At 38.0% G+C, this 18,980-nt stretch overlaps 1 protein-coding gene across 1 annotated transcript in view; it reads left to right on the top strand.

Annotated features, from left to right (window-relative positions):
* The window catches only part of HCN1 (hyperpolarization activated cyclic nucleotide gated potassium channel 1), a 204,064-nt gene that overhangs the window by 119,538 nt on the left and 65,546 nt on the right, over positions 1-18,980 (top strand). Inside the window, exon 4 of the mRNA XM_075019379.1 lies at positions 12,505-12,723. Within this exon, the coding sequence (XP_074875480.1) occupies positions 12,505-12,723 (219 nt within the window). The remainder of the gene's footprint in view (positions 1-12,504; positions 12,724-18,980) is intronic.

Below are 18,980 nucleotides of genomic sequence, written 5' to 3'. Positions count from 1 at the left end.
GGGTAAATATATGCTATTTTCATTAGAATGTGAGTCCTTTAAGATGTTTCTAATTTAACATCCTTCTCAACCTTCTTCAAGCAAAGTAAATGTCATGCGTTCAAGATAAGGATATTCAAATATGTGCCCTGAATCCAAGAACTCTTACTCTCATTGTGTGCTTTCTGCCGTATAACTTTATCCATATAAGTTAATAATTATGAAGTTTGCATTCTAAGCATTCCTCTGTTCTCATTAGGTATCTTTTTTTGTCTCTCGCTTGCTCCTTCCTATCTGTGGTTTATGATATCGTCTCACTGTGGTATGCTTACATTAAAGCCACTGCACTGGAACTGAATTCATCTAGTCAGATCTCCAGCACTTCTTACAGAGCCCCACTGGCTTTTCTCAGCCTTTGCAAAGGCAAACCCATGTCCTGATCTGAATGTCAAATTCAATCGCAAGAGCAAAACCATGATCACAAAATAAAACCATAGCTTGAGAGAAGAGACTGTCCTTAGAATTTTATTTTCTCCACTGGATTGGAGCAAGGAAGAAATGGGGAGGCATGTCCATCTATGAAAAGAGGCGCATGCTCAGCATGGGAGCTCAGGAAGGTAATGGAGGCAGCTTTACCTCAACAGGATCCTGCTGCAGCTGATGGAGGGAGAAACTCTCCCCTGGAGGTGACAAAGAGCACCTGCATTAAGCTTCTACTCTGAATCGCCATCTGCAGGAGTCTGATTTTTGCTGACTGTAGGGAGCCTAGGGAGACTCGCCAACTCAGCCATCAGAGTGAAGTACCTGAAGTCAGCTGATGTGAAATTTTATTATGCCTTCCTCCCTTAGTGCTCATTCTCGCAACCAGAACCCAGGACAAGTTGGGCCACTGGTCATTGTAGATACCCATGTGTAAACAATGCAAAATGCAATGCGCTGTTACTATTCGTGTTCATCCTCCATCGCTCAGGATCGTGGTGTTCTTCCTGTTCCTCTCTCCCTCAGACATCAATCCTAGACCTACCATGACTGGCCTCTCGCCAAGGTTTGTCTGCTGGGCTGGGCCATCTGCCTTACCCATTTCAGTCAGAGCATTTTCATCCTCAGTATCTAGACTGAGGAACCTGGGTTCCTTTAAACTACTCAGCACATGGATGTTTTAGTTGCTCTGCAGGATAATTTTTTGCATCTTCCTGTACTCAAAGCGTGCAGTTTAATTCTTAATTGCAGTGAGAGACTTTCTTACTTTTCCTGTTGCAGCTATCAAGGTATCCTATATGCTTTCCAAGCATTTCTGTTCAGTTAAATGGCATTACCATTGTTGTGTGGATGGAACGGGTATCTCATAAATACTCTGCTATGGAGCTGTGAGAAGGCAAGTTACCTAAAGAAAAGTTAGACCCATGAAAAGTAGGTAATTTATGACTTAGTCCTTCTCTGTGTTCACTAATTTGTGGGAAGGAAGTATAGAGCAATGAAGCCTATTTATGACTTGGCCATAGCTCTTTCCCAATTTGACTTATTCAAAGTATGTTTTTTCCTACTTCTTTAGACAATAAAAATCTTAGGAGGCAGACAGTTTAGAATAAGGAATGAGTATCTTTGAACTACTGTTTCTCTGAGCAGCAACAACCTATTTGTTTGAAAACTGTGCTTGATAATAAGAGAGGTTATATCCCACATGATCACTAATCGGGTAAAAATAACATGATGAAACAGTCTATACAAAAGACTGAACATGAAATCAGAATTATACATCAATGGCTTTAGTGCACCTCAGTTTGGGGTGAAGAATACAAAAGGTTTTGGGGGAGAGGTAAGAGGGTGGGCAGAGGAAAGAGAAGAATAAAGACAGAATGAATGCATGGCTGCATCCAATTTAATGATTCAACTGTTGAGAGTTCCCTCAGGTGGGACCGCAGGACCGATGGAGTGGCTGTATGAAGTCCATCCTGCAGTCTGTCTGCCCCCTTCCCAAGGGTGGCAAGGAGCAGATGCCCAGGGAAGATCAGACCATAGCAAGCACGGAGTGACGTTTCCTTTAGCATATTCTAAAGCTTTCAGAAATTTGCAGCTGAGGGACTTCTGGATCCAGAGCTGGTATCCACGTGTTTAACAGCCATCACTGTGTGTTTCTTCCAGTAGTTTGTCCAGTAACTTTTCGAGCGCATGTGAGTTTTGCTATTAGGCCAGGAGCATGGGCAGGGTGTCACAGGGTCGTGACTCTGCCGTACTGTCATGGTTTCGAGCTGGCCTTGCTGGCTGTCCTTGGCACTGCACGCCGTGCTGGGGTGACTGTACCTGAGAAGGCCCAGAGCGACTGAGTGGGCTGGGCTGCTGGTTGTACAAGGGTGTCCCTGTCTTTAGAGGGGGATCTGGGACCTGGGTGCTCCTCACCTCTTAGGTGAATGCTGCAGGGTCACTTGGGTGCTCTGTCAGCTGCCTGAAGGGTGTTAAAAGAGAAGAGGAGCATGTTCCCTTTCCTTCCCCTCAGAGTATGAAATTCATACCCCAAAAGTTAGTCTCCTACGATTTAGGTTAACCTCCCTCTGGTAGAGGAGGGACATGAATTTTTTATGAGTCACTCAGTCTTTTTTTTATTTTCTCCTAATGTCTAGACATCATTTTGTGGGTGGTATTCAGGCTGCTAAATGATTTTTGCTTTATATTATTTCATTACCTTGAAAGTCTTGCAGACTCTGGTAAGCACCTGCAGTCTTAGGGCATCTGAATTTAAGAACAGGTCCTTAGCAAAACTCAGATGAGTTCTGAGAAAAAAAAAAGCCTCTGACCTAGATCCAGCCCACTTGCTTTGACACTGAAGTTTGTACTTTTCATACAGCCAAAACAGTATTGCAGGTGCAAAACTGCTTTGCTTCCTGCTATCACTGCCTAATAAAATAATGCACAGCTTTTTGTATGACATAGTATTTGATGAAGGACTGTGATTTACCAGAAAAGCAGACCAGCCTCTTGAGGGCTCAGGTATTTAGTAAGTTAATTTCCTGAAGAACTATAAACTAACCAGATGTAGCCTAAAGTCTCAAAGGCATCAGGTTAGGAAATAAATTGAAAAACTGACAAGAAAAGTGTTGCCTTTAGTACCAGCCAAGTGAAGAAGAATGCTTAAAAACAGCACTGAACCTCTGCCTTAAAAATAACGTTACTTAAAGAGAAGACAAAGCATAATAAAAATTACATCTTTAGATTAAGGAGAAAATTATTTGAATTTGCCTATGTGGTACCAAGGATCACCTTACCGGGGAAAGAACCTCTTTTTTAAAGCACTGGAACTCCTGAATCCCAGTCCCAGCCCTTATGCTGATTCTCTGTGTGAAACTAGCATTGGTTCACCTTGATTCATTTTTAAGCAGATTAAAACATATTCAGACCCTATGTAGATACATTTGCCTTTATGAGTGGATTATATTAGACTGTTTTAATCTACTGTAATCCACTCCTCCCCCCCCCCCCCCCCCCAAGGACACATTCCTACAAATACTTACAAAGAAAAATTATTTTGCTAGACTATGTATGTATATAGAACGAGGGTGAAAGTATTTCTTGGAAAATCAGGCTTTGAATGTTTTCAGATGTTCTTAGTGAGAAAGCATCGTGTTACTATGATTTTGTGCATGTCTGTCAATTTATGTATCAAGTTTGCCTAGCCTTTTCCTAATAATAGCTTTTTCTATGACTTGCTAAGTTAGTTGTTTCCTTCCTTGTTTTTATGTAGCTTCAAAATCACTTTGACTCAGAGAGAATGGTGATAGCACTCAGAAAGCTAAATGTCCACTGCCAAAAACATATCACTTTTATTTGGCATTTTATTTGGGATCAGATGCTTCACATAATTTGCTGTCTAGTCTGAGTTGTTTACAGAATACAGAGATGAAGTTCCTCCTGCTGAGTTCCCTTTTCTAAATTGGTTGCAAATATTGTCTGTGATAGTGGAGATTCTTCCTAACAGTTTTCAGTAAAGCAGTACACTGTAGAGTCACGAGTCGGGTTTATGTCACTTCACTCCTTCAGCTGTCTCCCAGAACTGTACTATATTAAGCCCACATTATCATCTGCCTGTTCTTGACTATCAGATAGCTACTGTTGAAAATTCAAAGCTTTTCTTCGTGGTTGCATTATAAAAGCATTTCATAAATGGTTTGATTCAATGCTTGAGGCTTGTTAAGTAAGCTGGTTTGCATCATATCCAGCTTCTTTCACCAACTGAAAAGAGCAGGAAAAAAGATATAGTGTCTTTAATGCACTCTGATTTTTTACCTCTTCTGAACAGTGCTATTTCATGAACTTCAGTTTCGCATCGAAAATGCTTCCTTGCTGGGTTTATGTATTCTCTTATTAGACATGCCATTGTTTTGACTTTTTTTTTTCTTTCCTTGTAAGAAAGTGTTTCTCTCTGGGATGCATTGTTTGCCCACTGAAATTATGTTCACTAAAAACCTGCAGATGTACTTACTTGTTATAATCACTTATTGTGACCACACAATACTTACTGTGTACTTACTGTGATTGCAACATATTTTCCCTTTGGCAGACAATGTGTATCTGTTCCAGTTGGTCCCTTGTAAACAATGTCACTTAAGTTTATTTCAGGATCAAAAACCAGTGTGATTTGAACTTCATCAAACTTCGAGTGTGCTATGAGAGAGGAGAACAAAAGCCAAATGTCTTCATCAGATTTTTAGATTATTTGATAAATTTCAGTAAAAGGACCTCAAAAGAACAAAGTTCAGCATAGAATGGCCTGGTAACATCTGCAGTTTCAGTGATATGCATTTGTAAAAACTTTTTTTTTTGGTATTTATTTTGTGATAATGAAATCAATTTAAAAGGAGTGGAGAAGGAATGCTCTCCAGTGGTAATAAATGTTACTAAAGATTATGCCACCTAATGAGTTTGAAAACAGATGTATAAGAAAATAGGCAAAGTCTAGAGCCCCCTAATGTCCCCCTTGCAGAAGCAGTTCACATCCTGTAAGAATTCTTTAAGGAATTGAAACACAAACCCTTTAAAAACGCCTGACTGCTTCACTGCATTCTGATCTTGCTTTTCTAGCAGATGAGCATGCGATGAAGCAACAGGTACATTTTGGAAATTCCTTCACCAGTATTCATCCCTTAGTTTGTCACTGACTGATTGACATGGAGGCTGTATTAATATTGGTAGATTAAACATGCCCAGATCTGGCATGTTTTCTCTCCTGGAAGTCAATTGCTTCCACAGCCTGCTTCCATACAGCTGGACTTCTTAGTTACCAAGGCAAGGTGGCCTCAAGTGAACCTCTCCTAACTCTCAGGCTGTGTTCAGGAGTTGTTTTGGAGAGTCTTAATTGGCCCAAGCCAAAACCACTGCTTTCTGAAAAATTACAAGTACAGACAATCAAATTCCACAGTGGGAGGATGTTTCCTAGCACTGTTAAATTTTTACATGGGAAAAATAGACACAGTCTGTACTTTTAACATTTTACTCTAAACTTTATGAAAGCTTTGTAACAGCTTTGTAAACTGTACTTCCTTAAAAATTCTTACAAAAATAATCTTTTGGAATGGAATGTTATTTTAAATGGGATTCATGCATTGCAAACTTTCTTTAGTCTTCTGCATTCAGTTAAGAGAGCACAGTGACCAAATATGAGTCAGACCAGTCTGATTCATAGGCAAAAGAATAGGAAAAGTATTTTTCCCATAACCTTTAATTTATTATTTTATAGCTTTATATATACAGCTGCAGGAATTCATGATTGTATCTCTGATTAGGTACAGATACACAGAACAAAGAACAGTACTGAGTAGTGTACAGGGAAGCCTCCCCTATGAGATTCTGAACATATCTTCTTATGTGAACCAACCTTTTGAATGCAATGGCCCTATTGATGTGAACTTAATAACTCAAATATATGTGAAAGACCAGGCTGTGTGCATAAGCCCAATATCTGCTCTTCTGATGCTGTTTCTGAATTGCCACGCTGATTCTAAAATGAAATTTATTCATCCTTTCCATGAAAAGGTGATCACAGGTAGATATTCCTGCTGCTTGCTTTTAATGGGGAAATGTAATAGCAGATAATGTTCAAATTCTTTTCTGCATCAGGAAAAATAATCAAGAGAAAAAGAAAGATCTGTTATGCTACATTGTTTTTATTTGATGGCTAGCGCCAAAGACATAGCACCGAAACATGAATAAGTTGTAATGACAGCAAAGTCACATAATTACTCTGAACAAAGTAAATATATAATATTTAGTCATTGCTCCTCCAGTCAAGCCTCTTTTCCTGTGGAATGCAATGCCAAACACTTTCTAAAATTTTTCTGCCAGTATTGGTCTTGAAAGTATATGCTGAGTCATTTGCACCATCTGTTATCTGTGCATGTATCAGCAGAGAGAAATGTTGAGAAGTTTTTGAAGACATCTGCTTATTCCACTGAGCTTACCGATTCAGGTTTTTTCCTTAAATTGTATGTACTTACACACTTCCTAAAATATACTCTTCCTTGTGCTTCTGAAGATTTTTAGAATAACAGCAGAATTTTTAGTCTTCTTAGTCTGATCCCACCTTGCCTTTGTTTACTAGCTTTAGAAAACAAGAGATTCTTAGTAATAATAGCTGTGATAAGAAGTAGGGGTTTTGCATGATAGTACATTCACCACTGCATAAGTTTTGAAACAGTAAATATTGCACAACTTTCCCATTGGCCAACTTGGTTATTCATTGTGGTATTCAAACAACTTCGAAAGTTGAAATGCTGAGATGGTATTTTGCTGTAATTTCCTGTCTGAAATTTTAACTAAACTACTGTGTCATTCTAAGGTACTGTATGAAGCCAGAGGCAGTAAATTACACAACTGACTGATGGACAAGCATGTAAGCTATATATCTATATCAAAATGTATATATAGGTTACTATTGAAATGATAGATTTTGTATACAGGCCGAATTCTAGTCTCGTATCAGTGTTACATGCATATAACTAGTTGACACAGGGAAATTACTGCCAGTGGATATAACTTGTATTCTGAAATATGAAAGCAGAGCCAGGATTTGAAGACATGTAGATGCCAAATCCAAAGCATGAGAAACATTCGAGGACTATAAAACTTTTATGGAAATTTAAGTGTAACAGTTGGGAGGATCTGGCCATTGAACATAGATGATGCAGGATTTGGTAAGAAATAGAACTTTTTTTTGAGTACTGTTCTGACCTATTAGAAATGTCATTAGCATGCAGGTATAGCCTTTTCTCAGAAGGCCTTTTTGATAAATTATATTTCATATAATTCTTAAATTTAAGAAGTCTTTAAGAAACTGTTGGAAATAATGGCTTGCAAATAAATATATACAAATAACTCATATTATGGTTATACACGACACAAATAACAGTTTAATTGAATTCCCGTTGGAAAAGACTGTAATTTTTACAGTAACTTTGACCAGCAGTGGCTCATGTCCTCCAGATTTTAGGCAGTGTTTGGGGCCACTACTGCATTACAGTATGTGCTACCATGCGAGCAAGGATGCTTTGTGCTTTCTTCAACCTTTGTAGCCCCACCCTGAACTTTACATTTGTTTTGTGCAATACCTTTCTGTGACAACACTAAAACCAGAGGGCTTACTTATGGACTGTCTAGCTGCCTTCATGCTCATAAATTAAAAGTGGGCACTGGGGTAGGACTGAGATAGGTGCTGCCTCCTGTGTCCATAGTATTAATCTCGTTTGGGTTTCAGCACAGGACAAGCTCATGCCAGCTGCCTAGAAGGAATGGTTCCTCACTCACACCAGCTCCAAAATAGACCTGCTATTGCTTGGGAGAGCGCTACATAGCCAGTGCCACACCAGGGGTGTTTTTAACAGTATACCCATGTGAACCAAGTTCTATTGCTTGGAAATGCTTTCTGGTAGTAGGATAGACACAAGCAATCTATATCCTGTCAAGATTTGTATCCTTCTTTGCTCCTTCAGATAACACTTATTGTCGGAACAACCTAAAGGCAATGGTAGGCACGAATAGCTGTGTGTGACTGATTGATTACAAGGCAAGCGCTTTGGGGTAGGGACAGGTTACTTCCCCACTCCTACTGCAGTTTTGAAAAGGAGAATCAGGAGGTTGAGTTCAAGATCCTTGTAGAAACCATTTCACTTAATTCCTAAGTCAGTCTTTGCTCCATGATTGTAAAGCGTGCCCTTGCACACTGAGAGGACCATTTCTGTGACACGCACAGTGACCGTGATGTGAAATGAAAAAGGAACTGAGTCAAAAATTTGGAAACCACTACTGTCTGTGCAATAGTCTGCTTGTTACAAGATTTCTAAATCAATTTATATCTCAGTGCAAGGGTATGGCTGAGGGAATATAAGCTGTGCCTGAGGGAGTGACTACAATATGGGAGTGGAATTGATTTGCCTGATGACAACAAAATCTCCTGGTGAAAACCTCCATAGATTCCAGTAAAACAGAAACGCTTTCTTAACCCACTGAGAAAAATAATTTGCTTTTTATTGTTGTCCCACAGAAGGTGCTATGTGACCTTTCTGTGATTTATTTCTTATGAGCTGAAAAGTTAATATTACAAAAATATATTTGTAGCAAGTACATTTGAAATTATGAGACAAAGTATAGCATCCTAAGGTGAAGGAAGAAGCCTGGAAACAGACTTAAAAATCAGAAGTGTCCTGTGATTAATGTATTCTTCAGGATAACTGCTAAGTTAATGTATATACTTACAGAACTAATTGCAAATGATCAGTGATCATTCCTTTCACAAATGTGAGGATTTCCTAATGTCATCAAGCTAGATTATGTAATCAATCCTTAGATAAACAGCTTTGGTATTTCTCACAATTACAGTCTTTAATAGTTTTTCCAAATTAATGTCATTTCATTTAAAACATTTTAAACTGATTACTGCTAATCTGGAAACAGTGATCAACCCATTGTCAACTAAGAAATGAAATGCCCTTTTTTACTGATTGGTAGGAGATTTTTTCAGCTCATAGAGGCTTGTGTTTTGAGAGTTTTTTAAATCTATAAATTAAAAACAGAATGTGACCATTTAAGGAAACATTTAACATGTATTGATATAAATATTAGTATGTAAAAATTATATTAAAGAAAAGCTGACTGTGTAAACACAGGATTCTTTATTTCATAGAATAGGCTTTTGTTAATTCAGGGATATTATCTGTGAATGTGTTATGTAAAAATCTCCTTATGATGTAAGTGCAAAAATGCTTCTTATTAAAAAAAACCAAACCTCTATAGGCTATTAGCAGAGGAATGGCCCTCACTTTTGTACAGCAAAAAGCAGCACATTGGAATGGGGTTGTGGAAAATTCCAACCTCTCACACTGAAACAAAGTTAGAGTTGCTCCTGCCACAAACCCTTATGTTATACAAGTAGAAAAATAATTAAATAATAATTCTTATTATTTCTTATACTAACGTTGGTACTAGCATACATGATTCATAGGATTTTACATTGGAACTGGTGTTCTTTATAAGTGGTTTATATGTGGATAAATCATTGAACAACACAAGTAACCGTAGTGAAATTTGTACCCTCCACAATGGTGTTTGTTCAGAATCATCTTTGAAAAAAACCCCATAGAAACGAAAAAGACCAATGTTTGCAGCTGATTGTACAAGAACTGATTGATTATTAAGGAAAAGAAACAAATAAAAAAGCATTGGCAAGTATTTTCAGCAACAAAGTCCTCAGGCAAATCCAAGTTGAATTCAAATGTTTTGTCAGGCTTTTCTACCAGATCTTTTTCTCCTTCTTCTAAATCCTTTCTACCCATTTGAGAACCAGCTGCTCAGGACCACCCATTCACAAGTATCTCAAATGTGCCTTGCTGTAACAAGGTCTATCACAAGCTACATAGTAGTATCTAATGCCACTTTTATAACAAAATGGCCATTTGTGATGGCCTTGACCTCCAGCCTGGATTCAGATGCAATCATGACTGAGGTGTTGGATCCTACCTTGGCTTATATGTAAAGGTAGATACATGGTTAAACATATACTTGTTTATTTTGTTGTACATTTTTAGTTACTTCTTTTCTGTCATTATAGCTCACTTATTCTCTCATGGTACTACTTCTCAAGTAGTATTTATTTTTCACTCCCCTGTTACACACTTAGTAGAAAGTCCTCCTTGTATTTTGTTTCTTCTTGCTTCTCCTCACTTCCATTTTCTTATTCTCACTTACAGAAAATGATATTTTACTTAAAACTGTAATTCACAGACTTGGAAAGGATCTCAGTCAAGAAATAAAATCAACCAGCGTTCGGATTAATTCGAAGACTTTGAAGTAAAAATATCATTTTACTGAAAGAATTTTAATTGAGGTTTATCACAACAAGGATATGACAGAAAAGGTTCATAGACAAGATCAAGATCAGCTTTTATTTTTATTTAATATTTATAATAGTTATGCTAAAAAATACAGTTTAGGAGCAAGTTCCACTGTATAGAGCCCTGCAAGAGCTGAGATTTTGATCTTACAACCTCTTGAATACTGTGCCTTTAATAGTGCTACTTATAGCCTTAAAAAACAGATACATTTTTTCCAGCAAGCGGTTTATTGTTTTCCCCAGTATAGTCTATATAAAGCTGCAACTGCTAAAGAATTTGATATGGGTCTCTAATAATTCTCTTATTAATTATTTCCAACCAAAGGAGATTGATACCAGCTGGAAGGAAAGTCCTTCAAAACAGGCTGTGCCTTGATTGCTGTAAATTGCTTTCCTGAGAGACAGGGAACTTGCATTAAAGTACCTGCACTGACTCAGCAAGGAATGTGCTCGAGCTGAGTATTTGAATCCTGAACTGGAGATTTTTCAGGGAAGCTTCTTCAGTACTTTCATTTTTTGAGTATTTTTTAGAGCCCCAAAACAAAAGGAAACTTACTTCCTCGCAACTCAATGAAACCCACCTGATTCCTAGCAGTCTAAGATAATCCTCTTTGTTTTTTTTTTTAAGTACAGACATTGAAAACCTTTTCCTTAGTAGTATTTACAATACAAAATTTTCACTTGTGAAGACAGAAACAGCTCACAAATCTGAAATACTTTAACTTAGAAAGTGAAACAAGTGTATATTCAGAGGAACCATTAATTTGTAAATTATATTAGTGAATAAATAGTAACTTTTTCATCAGCAGTTCAAGAATTGTTAGCTTATTTCCTGTTATGAGTTATTTTAGCTAATAGGGGGTCTAGAAAAAGCATTTTATTAGATGAAAAGCACAAGAGTAGTTAGTAACCTTGGCATTTAAATGGCAAAAGAGCAAGCCTGAAGCTCTTTGAGCAACAAGAGCATTTGAGCAAAGCTTGTATGGGTGGAAGAGAGACACAAATATTGACATTTCATATGTAAATTTTATATGGAAGTGCTACTGCTGATTTGGAGACTGGTTTATGTTAACAGGATTATTATTTTTGTTCCTGTATAGTAAACACTATATTGGATAACTGCATAATCTTACTAATGTCATCCCAGTTCTTCCTTCTTCACTTCATTTCTGAAATTATTCTCAGTGCTTTGTGGTAAATACTGTGTTTTCTCATGTACACTGCGTGCCTCCAAGCACAATTTGTTTTCCTATTCTCATTTAATTCCTTTGGCAAGGAAAATAGAAAAATCTGACAAGGAGTCTCAGGGCTTTTTGGAATGTGTTAAAAGTGTCTGCTTTTTTCTGGGAACAGCCCCTTTGACTGTCTCTATGTAAAGCTAAAGGGAGGATGCTGACAACACCTTTGCAACTTTAAAAGCTTGTGAGTGAGCTGTCAGGTCCTTCTAATCTTCTAGAGAGAATGGAAAGGGGTAGCTACAGATCAGAAATGCAGGACCCAGGTATTCACCTTTTCTTTTGAGCTGTGTTTCACAGACTGTGGCTATGAACATGGGTTTGCTATGATTGCAGAATAAACAGGCTTCTTTTGAATTGAGATGCTTCTCGTATAAACACAATATTACAAGAAAAAAACAGGATAAGCAGACATTACAACAAATAACACTTTTTTTTCTGTCTTTGGAAGGTGAAACAGCTGACAAGATGAAATGTGGTTTTGTGTTAAACTAGACAACTCTGAAAAGAAAGAAATGGGGCCATAGGAGTATGTTCATGCATATTAAAACAAATACTACTTTCTTGCACTTGATAAGTCTGTGTGCTCAGCTCTTCCTAATCTGTCTGCCATGGACTATAAAATAAAATTGACCTTTAGTCGCCTTGTAATTAGGTTAACAACCACGTTTAAGAATACAATCATGTAGCAAAAATAGTCAATTTTATTTCATCTCACTGTGCTAAGTATTATCTGGCAGAATCAGTGACGCTTTATCTAACAATTAATTTAGAAGAAATATCTCTTCTCATGCACAGAGGATACATATACCAGACTGCTCTTTCAGAGCTAGTAATCTATGATCTCAGTATACAGGTACAAATGTATTTTTCCCTTCAGCTGCTTTGTGGCTCAGTCACTTTCCTCTTTTCTTGCAGAATGACTCCTGGGGAAAGCAGTACTCTTATGCACTCTTCAAAGCCATGAGCCATATGCTCTGCATTGGCTATGGAGCCCGCGCCCCCGTCAGCATGTCTGACCTCTGGATTACCATGTTGAGTATGATCGTGGGGGCAACTTGTTATGCCATGTTTGTTGGTCATGCCACTGCCCTCATTCAGTCTCTGGATTCCTCACGGCGACAATATCAAGAAAAGGTAACTCATTTTCATGTAACTTCTGAAGTTTTGAAATAGATTAATGAGATGTTTTAACTGTGGAAAAAGCCATATGAGTTTATGTGACATAATCTAGCAACATCTGAATCCCGCGGCAGATTTCATTGAACATGAAGGAATTCAGAATGCTCCATGAGCTCAACATATTCCTGCATGAACTCACTTTCCTTAGGGAGCAGAAGGTTCTGCGTGTCACATGCACTGAATGAAATCTTGGATGTGAAACTTGCTTTAAACTCTTCTGTGAAAACTCCATCCCCTGGTTCAGACTGCTTTGTAGCCCTGTGCTACACTCTGTAGGTACTTGATCTAGGTAGCTTGAACAAGGGCCTTGAGCTCAGTAGCTTGGGCACATCTATACAATTTCCTGTTATTCCTTTGAATTGCAGATTAGGGATAAACTTGAAGATGTCAAAAGAATGGCCTTTAAATGAGGACCAGACAAAATCAATTAGCTTTATTTGGAACTACCTCAGAGAAGTGCTCAGAAGAGATCTTTGCTTTACAATAGTATTGTTTGCAGGCTAATCCATGACCTGTTAGGTCCTCTCCAAGGACAAAAGAAATGGTGGCCAAAGGGTAGAAAAGTAGAGAGAGTTTAGTGGGGAGGAAAGGAGTTCTTTATGAAACAGGAAGAAAAAGGTTGTTTGAGTCTGTGTAGATATGATTGGAATTAAAAAGACATAAATGGGTACCGGGTGGGAACTTTCTGGAATGAGTATTAATTGTCAGTTGTGTAATAGAAGTCAGAGGCAAGTGCGGGTGAAGCTATGACACTAGGAGATGAGGCTAGGTATGGTAGCATAAGGAAGAAAGGATCAGAATGAACCTTGGCAAGGGACAATAAGGATGTGCAGAGTTACTAAGGTGCTTAAAAGAAGTCAAAATCAGTTATTATAGTAAGTGGGGAACTGGAGAGGCCATGCCAGGAGAGAGGTCAGCTGAGCAAAGTAGTGAAATCAGAGAGTTCACATCAGCAAATAAGAATCCCAGCCTGAGGAGTAGTATTTGGCATAAGTCCATAAGAATGTCCAGAAAGGCAAATTGGACAGCAATCCCAATGTGATGTAACACAAGCCTGGGAAGAAACCTGGCAGAGAGTAAATAGAGAGGGTGACCCTGGCATCTGCTGAAGATGAAGAGGAATGGCCTGAGTTTGCTTGGCAAGAAAAATGGAGAAGTCCAAAAAAGATTTGAGTAGGAAGGACTGGGGTGTTTTCTTTACAAGTAGGCAAAGAGGGAGGAAATGAGTGTATGTGGGAGGACAAGAGTTTACATTTAGTTTTGTTAAGCTTGAGTCACAGCAAGACCATGGAGTCAGTATATCAGAGGCAGAGAGAAGTAAGGGATGAGCTATAAGTCCAGTAACACAAAATTTAGCCAATGGCTGACACTTTAATCTCACAGCTGTTTAAAACAGAAGGTTGCAAGCAAGAGAGCCCACACGGTGTTATGTTGAAACTAAGTGAGAATGAGAGGTTTAGAAGGAGAGGATGAGTGAGCATTAAAACCTCTAAAAATCTGAGCTCTGTCAGTGACCATGTGAAACTGCCTAATCCATCTCAGTATAAAGTCACGGGGCTAATCCTGGTAGGTCATGTAACCCAAACTAACTGGCTTGCTGGGTCTGTTCTGCCAGCTGAAAGGGAAGTAATTTTATCAATTTATACTTGTAGGGAGCTGTGGGACAGAGACAGCTCAACCGTGGACATGAAGGAAGACATAGAGAAGGAAACCCTAAACCTAGTGTAACTGCAGTTTCATTAGAGGTTAGGGTCAACATATATACACACACATACACAGATGTATGAAATCAGCAGAAATGTCACCATCCACCTGAAACCTCATCTTAATCATTATCCTCAGATCTTGCTGGCTGCAGCTTAAGATCACAGTGTTTTGAGTATCAGAAATATAGTGCATGTGTAAAGATAGTCATATATTTTAAACTGTTGAGTAAAGCCAGTTTCATCTACGGTTTTGGTGTAAATTAAAAACAGCAGCAGTCAAATGGTATTGATTTCTCATGTTTTCACATAACAGCAAACAAAGATTTCCCCCCCCTCTGTTTTTTATGCACACACTTTATTAAACATTAGCATAGAAATGTCTGGCATTTTTCAGTTCCTGCAGTTCTCAACATTTTCATTCTTCTTTTTGTTTTTACTTCTTATTTGTTTCCTGACATCAGAGGCAAAAGCATAGCATGGGAGTGACAATCAGGAATGAAAGAAATGAGCCAGAAATTGCATGTTTCTATGCTTTAGAAAAATGTTTCTCTTTTTCTGGCAGCCATTAGTATGCCAGTTATTATGGGCTAGAGCTAAAGAATGTCTTAATTAAAGAATTTTTTTCTACTGATTTCTGAGACCCTGAAGTCATATGTGTATTATCAGCTATACCAACTACACTGACATGTTTGTATATTCATGCACATTGCTTTATCATAGTTTAATCATATATTTTGTGATAAATCTTTGATTATAGCCTAAGAATTATAAACCATTACTATATACTGCTAATGAATATTGTATATTTTTCTTTACTCTGTAAACTAGATAAATGGGTATTTCAAAGATCAGTTTGTGCTACCTATTTTGTCAGCATATTTTCTAAAGTACTGGCAGATAAAACCAGCTTATATTTCACTTAACTGAGACTTGAGAAAAAGGTAAATCAAATCTCCAGCCACAGGTTTCAGAGTCTTAATGTATATACTGCAGTGTCTGGTTTTGCCTAGTGCATTGCTTTTTTTCTCCGGGAATTAAAAAATTGGAAAAATCAGGAGACTGGGACTTGTTTTGATTTTTTGGGCTTAAATGCTAGGATCAACTTCTTTTTTTTACTTTTACGTATATAGGTTCATGTATTTCTTGGCTCCATTGTTTTCTTTGTAAGAGTTACAGAAAATAATGTAATTAACATGAATTGCTAGGCAACATAGAATGATAGTGGAGGTGAAGAAAGAGGTTGTTCTTTAGTTCTTCTTTGGGTAACAACATGCCAAAATCTTGTCCTCCCTTTTTTTTCCACTGCTTTTTACTGCTGTAGCTAAAATAATATTCCATAAATATATCTGTGGAATGCAACTAATGGAAGGCGAGTTCTGGTTCTTCTCACACTGAAAGCAGCTAGAAGGGACATATTTGCTGAAATAACTGTATCTTCCTCATTCAGATCCTTCCAAAGCTCAGGGTGTGCAAAACTAGAACAGTCATAATTCAAAATGGGGAAGAAATAAACATAGGAAGACAAGAGATAGCTTTCATTAAGCCAGATACATCAAACACCATCTAAGAGCACAAGCTAGGTATGTGACCTGTGCCAAGCATTGCATGCTGAGAGAAATCAGAGTATGGTAAGAAAGCAAATATTGCTCCACGTATTTACTCTTATGGGCCAAAGACATCATTTATCAGAGGAAATTAACAGTGATTTTAGGCTGTCAAATGTAGAAGGTGGACAATAAAATCACATACCAAGAAATTCTACAAAAAAGGGTGCATTGTTACATTCTGGTCACTTTGAGGAAGTTCAGATGTTTTTCTGCTGAAGTGAATGGGACAGTTCTCAGAGAAAAAATACATCTCAGATTGAATACATACATTAGATCTTGGTATCAATGAGTGAAGGCCGATAACCCAACAAAGGAGAAAGACATGTCCAAGACAGGTATACTCAATCCGTATTCCCCTTTCAGTAAGAAAGTCTGACAGACCATTCTACCTTATAAAAGGACTGAATAAATCAATAAATCGATGGCATATTAGTACTCTCCTTCCTGTCTTTGGTATAAGTCAAAGATAATGCAGTAGTAAATAAAAGTAATATTTTAAGTGATAACACCTTTGACATTTTCTAATATCTAGGAAGTCACCACATCTCAAAGACGTTTGCCTTTGCAAAGGCAACATTTCATATGCAGAACTTGTTAACAAACTAGTGTGAAACAAAGCCAAATGAACAGTCACTTGACAAGGAGGTGAAGATCATTAGTTAAATACTTCCTTCAGATGTTGGCAGTTTTTAATAGGAAGATGTTCACCTAATACTGTGGATGTCATTGAATAATCTTGATTGAAGACAGGTTAATATTTCCTCTGTTCCAGTCTGTTGCATAAAATGTCCATGAACAAAGTCACAACAACCCAATAGAGGCAAGTTTGGTAGTAGCATACAAATTGTCTCATAGTGTAAAGATTTTTAAATTGCTTTGATAAAATGACAGCTATTAGATCCATTGTCATTATGCTATCATTTTGTATATTTAGATTTTTCTCTATTGGTAAGCAACTCAAACAACCGCACAAGGTTTCAAAAATAGAAAAAACAATCAAAGCAATTTTACCAATTGCAAGTAGTAAAGAGGCATAAAATATATTTGATTCAACCTTATAGATATCAGCGGAAATGGAAAAAAGACAGCTATTTCCATATAGCGGATGCTGTCCCAGTCATGGGAAGATATGTTAAATCATTATGAAAGCTGTGAAAGAATTCTGGGCTTGACATCAACTTCATATGTCCCAAAGGACATATCCTAACCCTATACTCTGCTTTCATCTGATCTCTTAATTTATGTTCTTTTAGAACATCTTCAGCTAAATCAGTTTAGTTCAAAGGGAGAAAAGGACGTAAATGTACTTTTCTGCAGAGAAAAAGTAATAATTGCATATAAGGAAAATTTAAAAGCAACTTACTAATTGGCATTGTGTATTTTTACATAGACAGCATTGGGATTTGAAGATCAGATTGCTCATTTTTCATTTCTTAAGCATCCAAAGAAATGTTTACAAATGAATAACAGAGTTAGGGCAGGAGGACAGCTTTAAATTTTGTAACACGAGGCCTTGCACCAGCTTTTTGAGTCTGTCCCTCACAGCTCCAGTTTGGATATCTAAATTGTCCATGTAGTCCGTGGGGAGACACTGGACATGCACTCGCAAGAGGCAGCAAGCTCTCAGGGGCAGCTTTGGGGCAGCAGTGGCCGAAGCGTGCTTCCATTTCCCTTCCCCTCCACAAGGCTGTGGTACGTACTGGAGCATCTTGTGCAGTGAGACATCTGAGGACCTCCCTTCGAAAACTGGGAAGGGGGACCACCTCTTCGTGCTTCTTTCTCTGAGCAGTTATTTTAGGGTGTGGTGGAGGGGCTCTGCCACAGAGTGAATCAAGACTTGGTAGCCGCTCATTCAGCCAGTGATGCCTCTGCATTTTCTTAAGAGGATCAGGAGGCAGCTCTTCCATGTTTTCCCAAGTTTCCAGCACTTCGTGGTTAAACTGAAGGTGAAACAAGGCAGATAGCAAGTTCTCAGTGTGCTGGTTAGTACTGCTTTGGTGCCTAGGAGACTTTTCCAGAAAACATTAGATATTTGTAAGCCTCTCATCTCTAAGTATCAGGGACCTATGTATTTCCACAGGAGTCTAGGAAGTAGCAATTCTGGTCATGATGCACATGCATAGGAAAGGAAGAGCTATGGCAAACTCAGGACCGCTTGGCGTGTGCCAGCTTTTGGTATATTATTGAACTAAATATAAATATCCATATAGATGTAAATGTAAATATATTTTTTTGTCAGCTTGCCCTTGCCAGAGTCCAGGGTCAGATGAGGTAGAGTCATACAGATGAAGAAGAGTTTCTGTTGCCTACATTTTATATGTACTGTTCATAAAAATCTTTGAAAATCTAACCGTTCTGGCTTTTTTTACTTAAACTGGACAGATGTTCAAAATACAAACTGCAGAACTTCAATTTTGAACACTCAGCTGGACTTACAATACTGGAGTTTTGTCATCTAATTCCTGGATCTGGTCTGATCTGAGCAGCAAAGTTTCTCATGATATACTGATTTCTAAGTTCAGTAGCTTTTCATGGTGCTCACATTTGCTTTTCTGATGCCGCTAGTTGTTTTTAGAAAACCTGAAAACAGCGTAACACAAAAATTTTCTGTGAGTGGTCTCAACTCCTTCTCTTCACTTAAATGTCTGTTTTCACTTATACAGCATAATTTTAGCAGTAGGTCATGTCATGTTCAGATTACTGGTGAAGGTGAGCCACTTGGCAGATAAATCTTATCTTTTCTGTGCAGTTGTGCTACAGTGTACATGCCACCTCAAAGGAATTACTTATTTTGGAGAATAAGGAATGGTTTACCTTATCCTGTAGTTATATCTACTTGCAAGAAAAAAAAGGGGAAATAAAGCAAAACCTTGTCACTGACTACCAGCCTGTAGTTTTG

Source organism: Buteo buteo, chromosome Z (assembly GCF_964188355.1).
Source record: "Buteo buteo chromosome Z, bButBut1.hap1.1, whole genome shotgun sequence".
Lineage (NCBI taxonomy): Eukaryota > Metazoa > Chordata > Aves > Accipitriformes > Accipitridae > Buteo > Buteo buteo.
The sequence above is the reverse complement of the archived record's forward strand: the minus strand, read 5'-3'. Positions and strand labels throughout refer to the sequence as shown.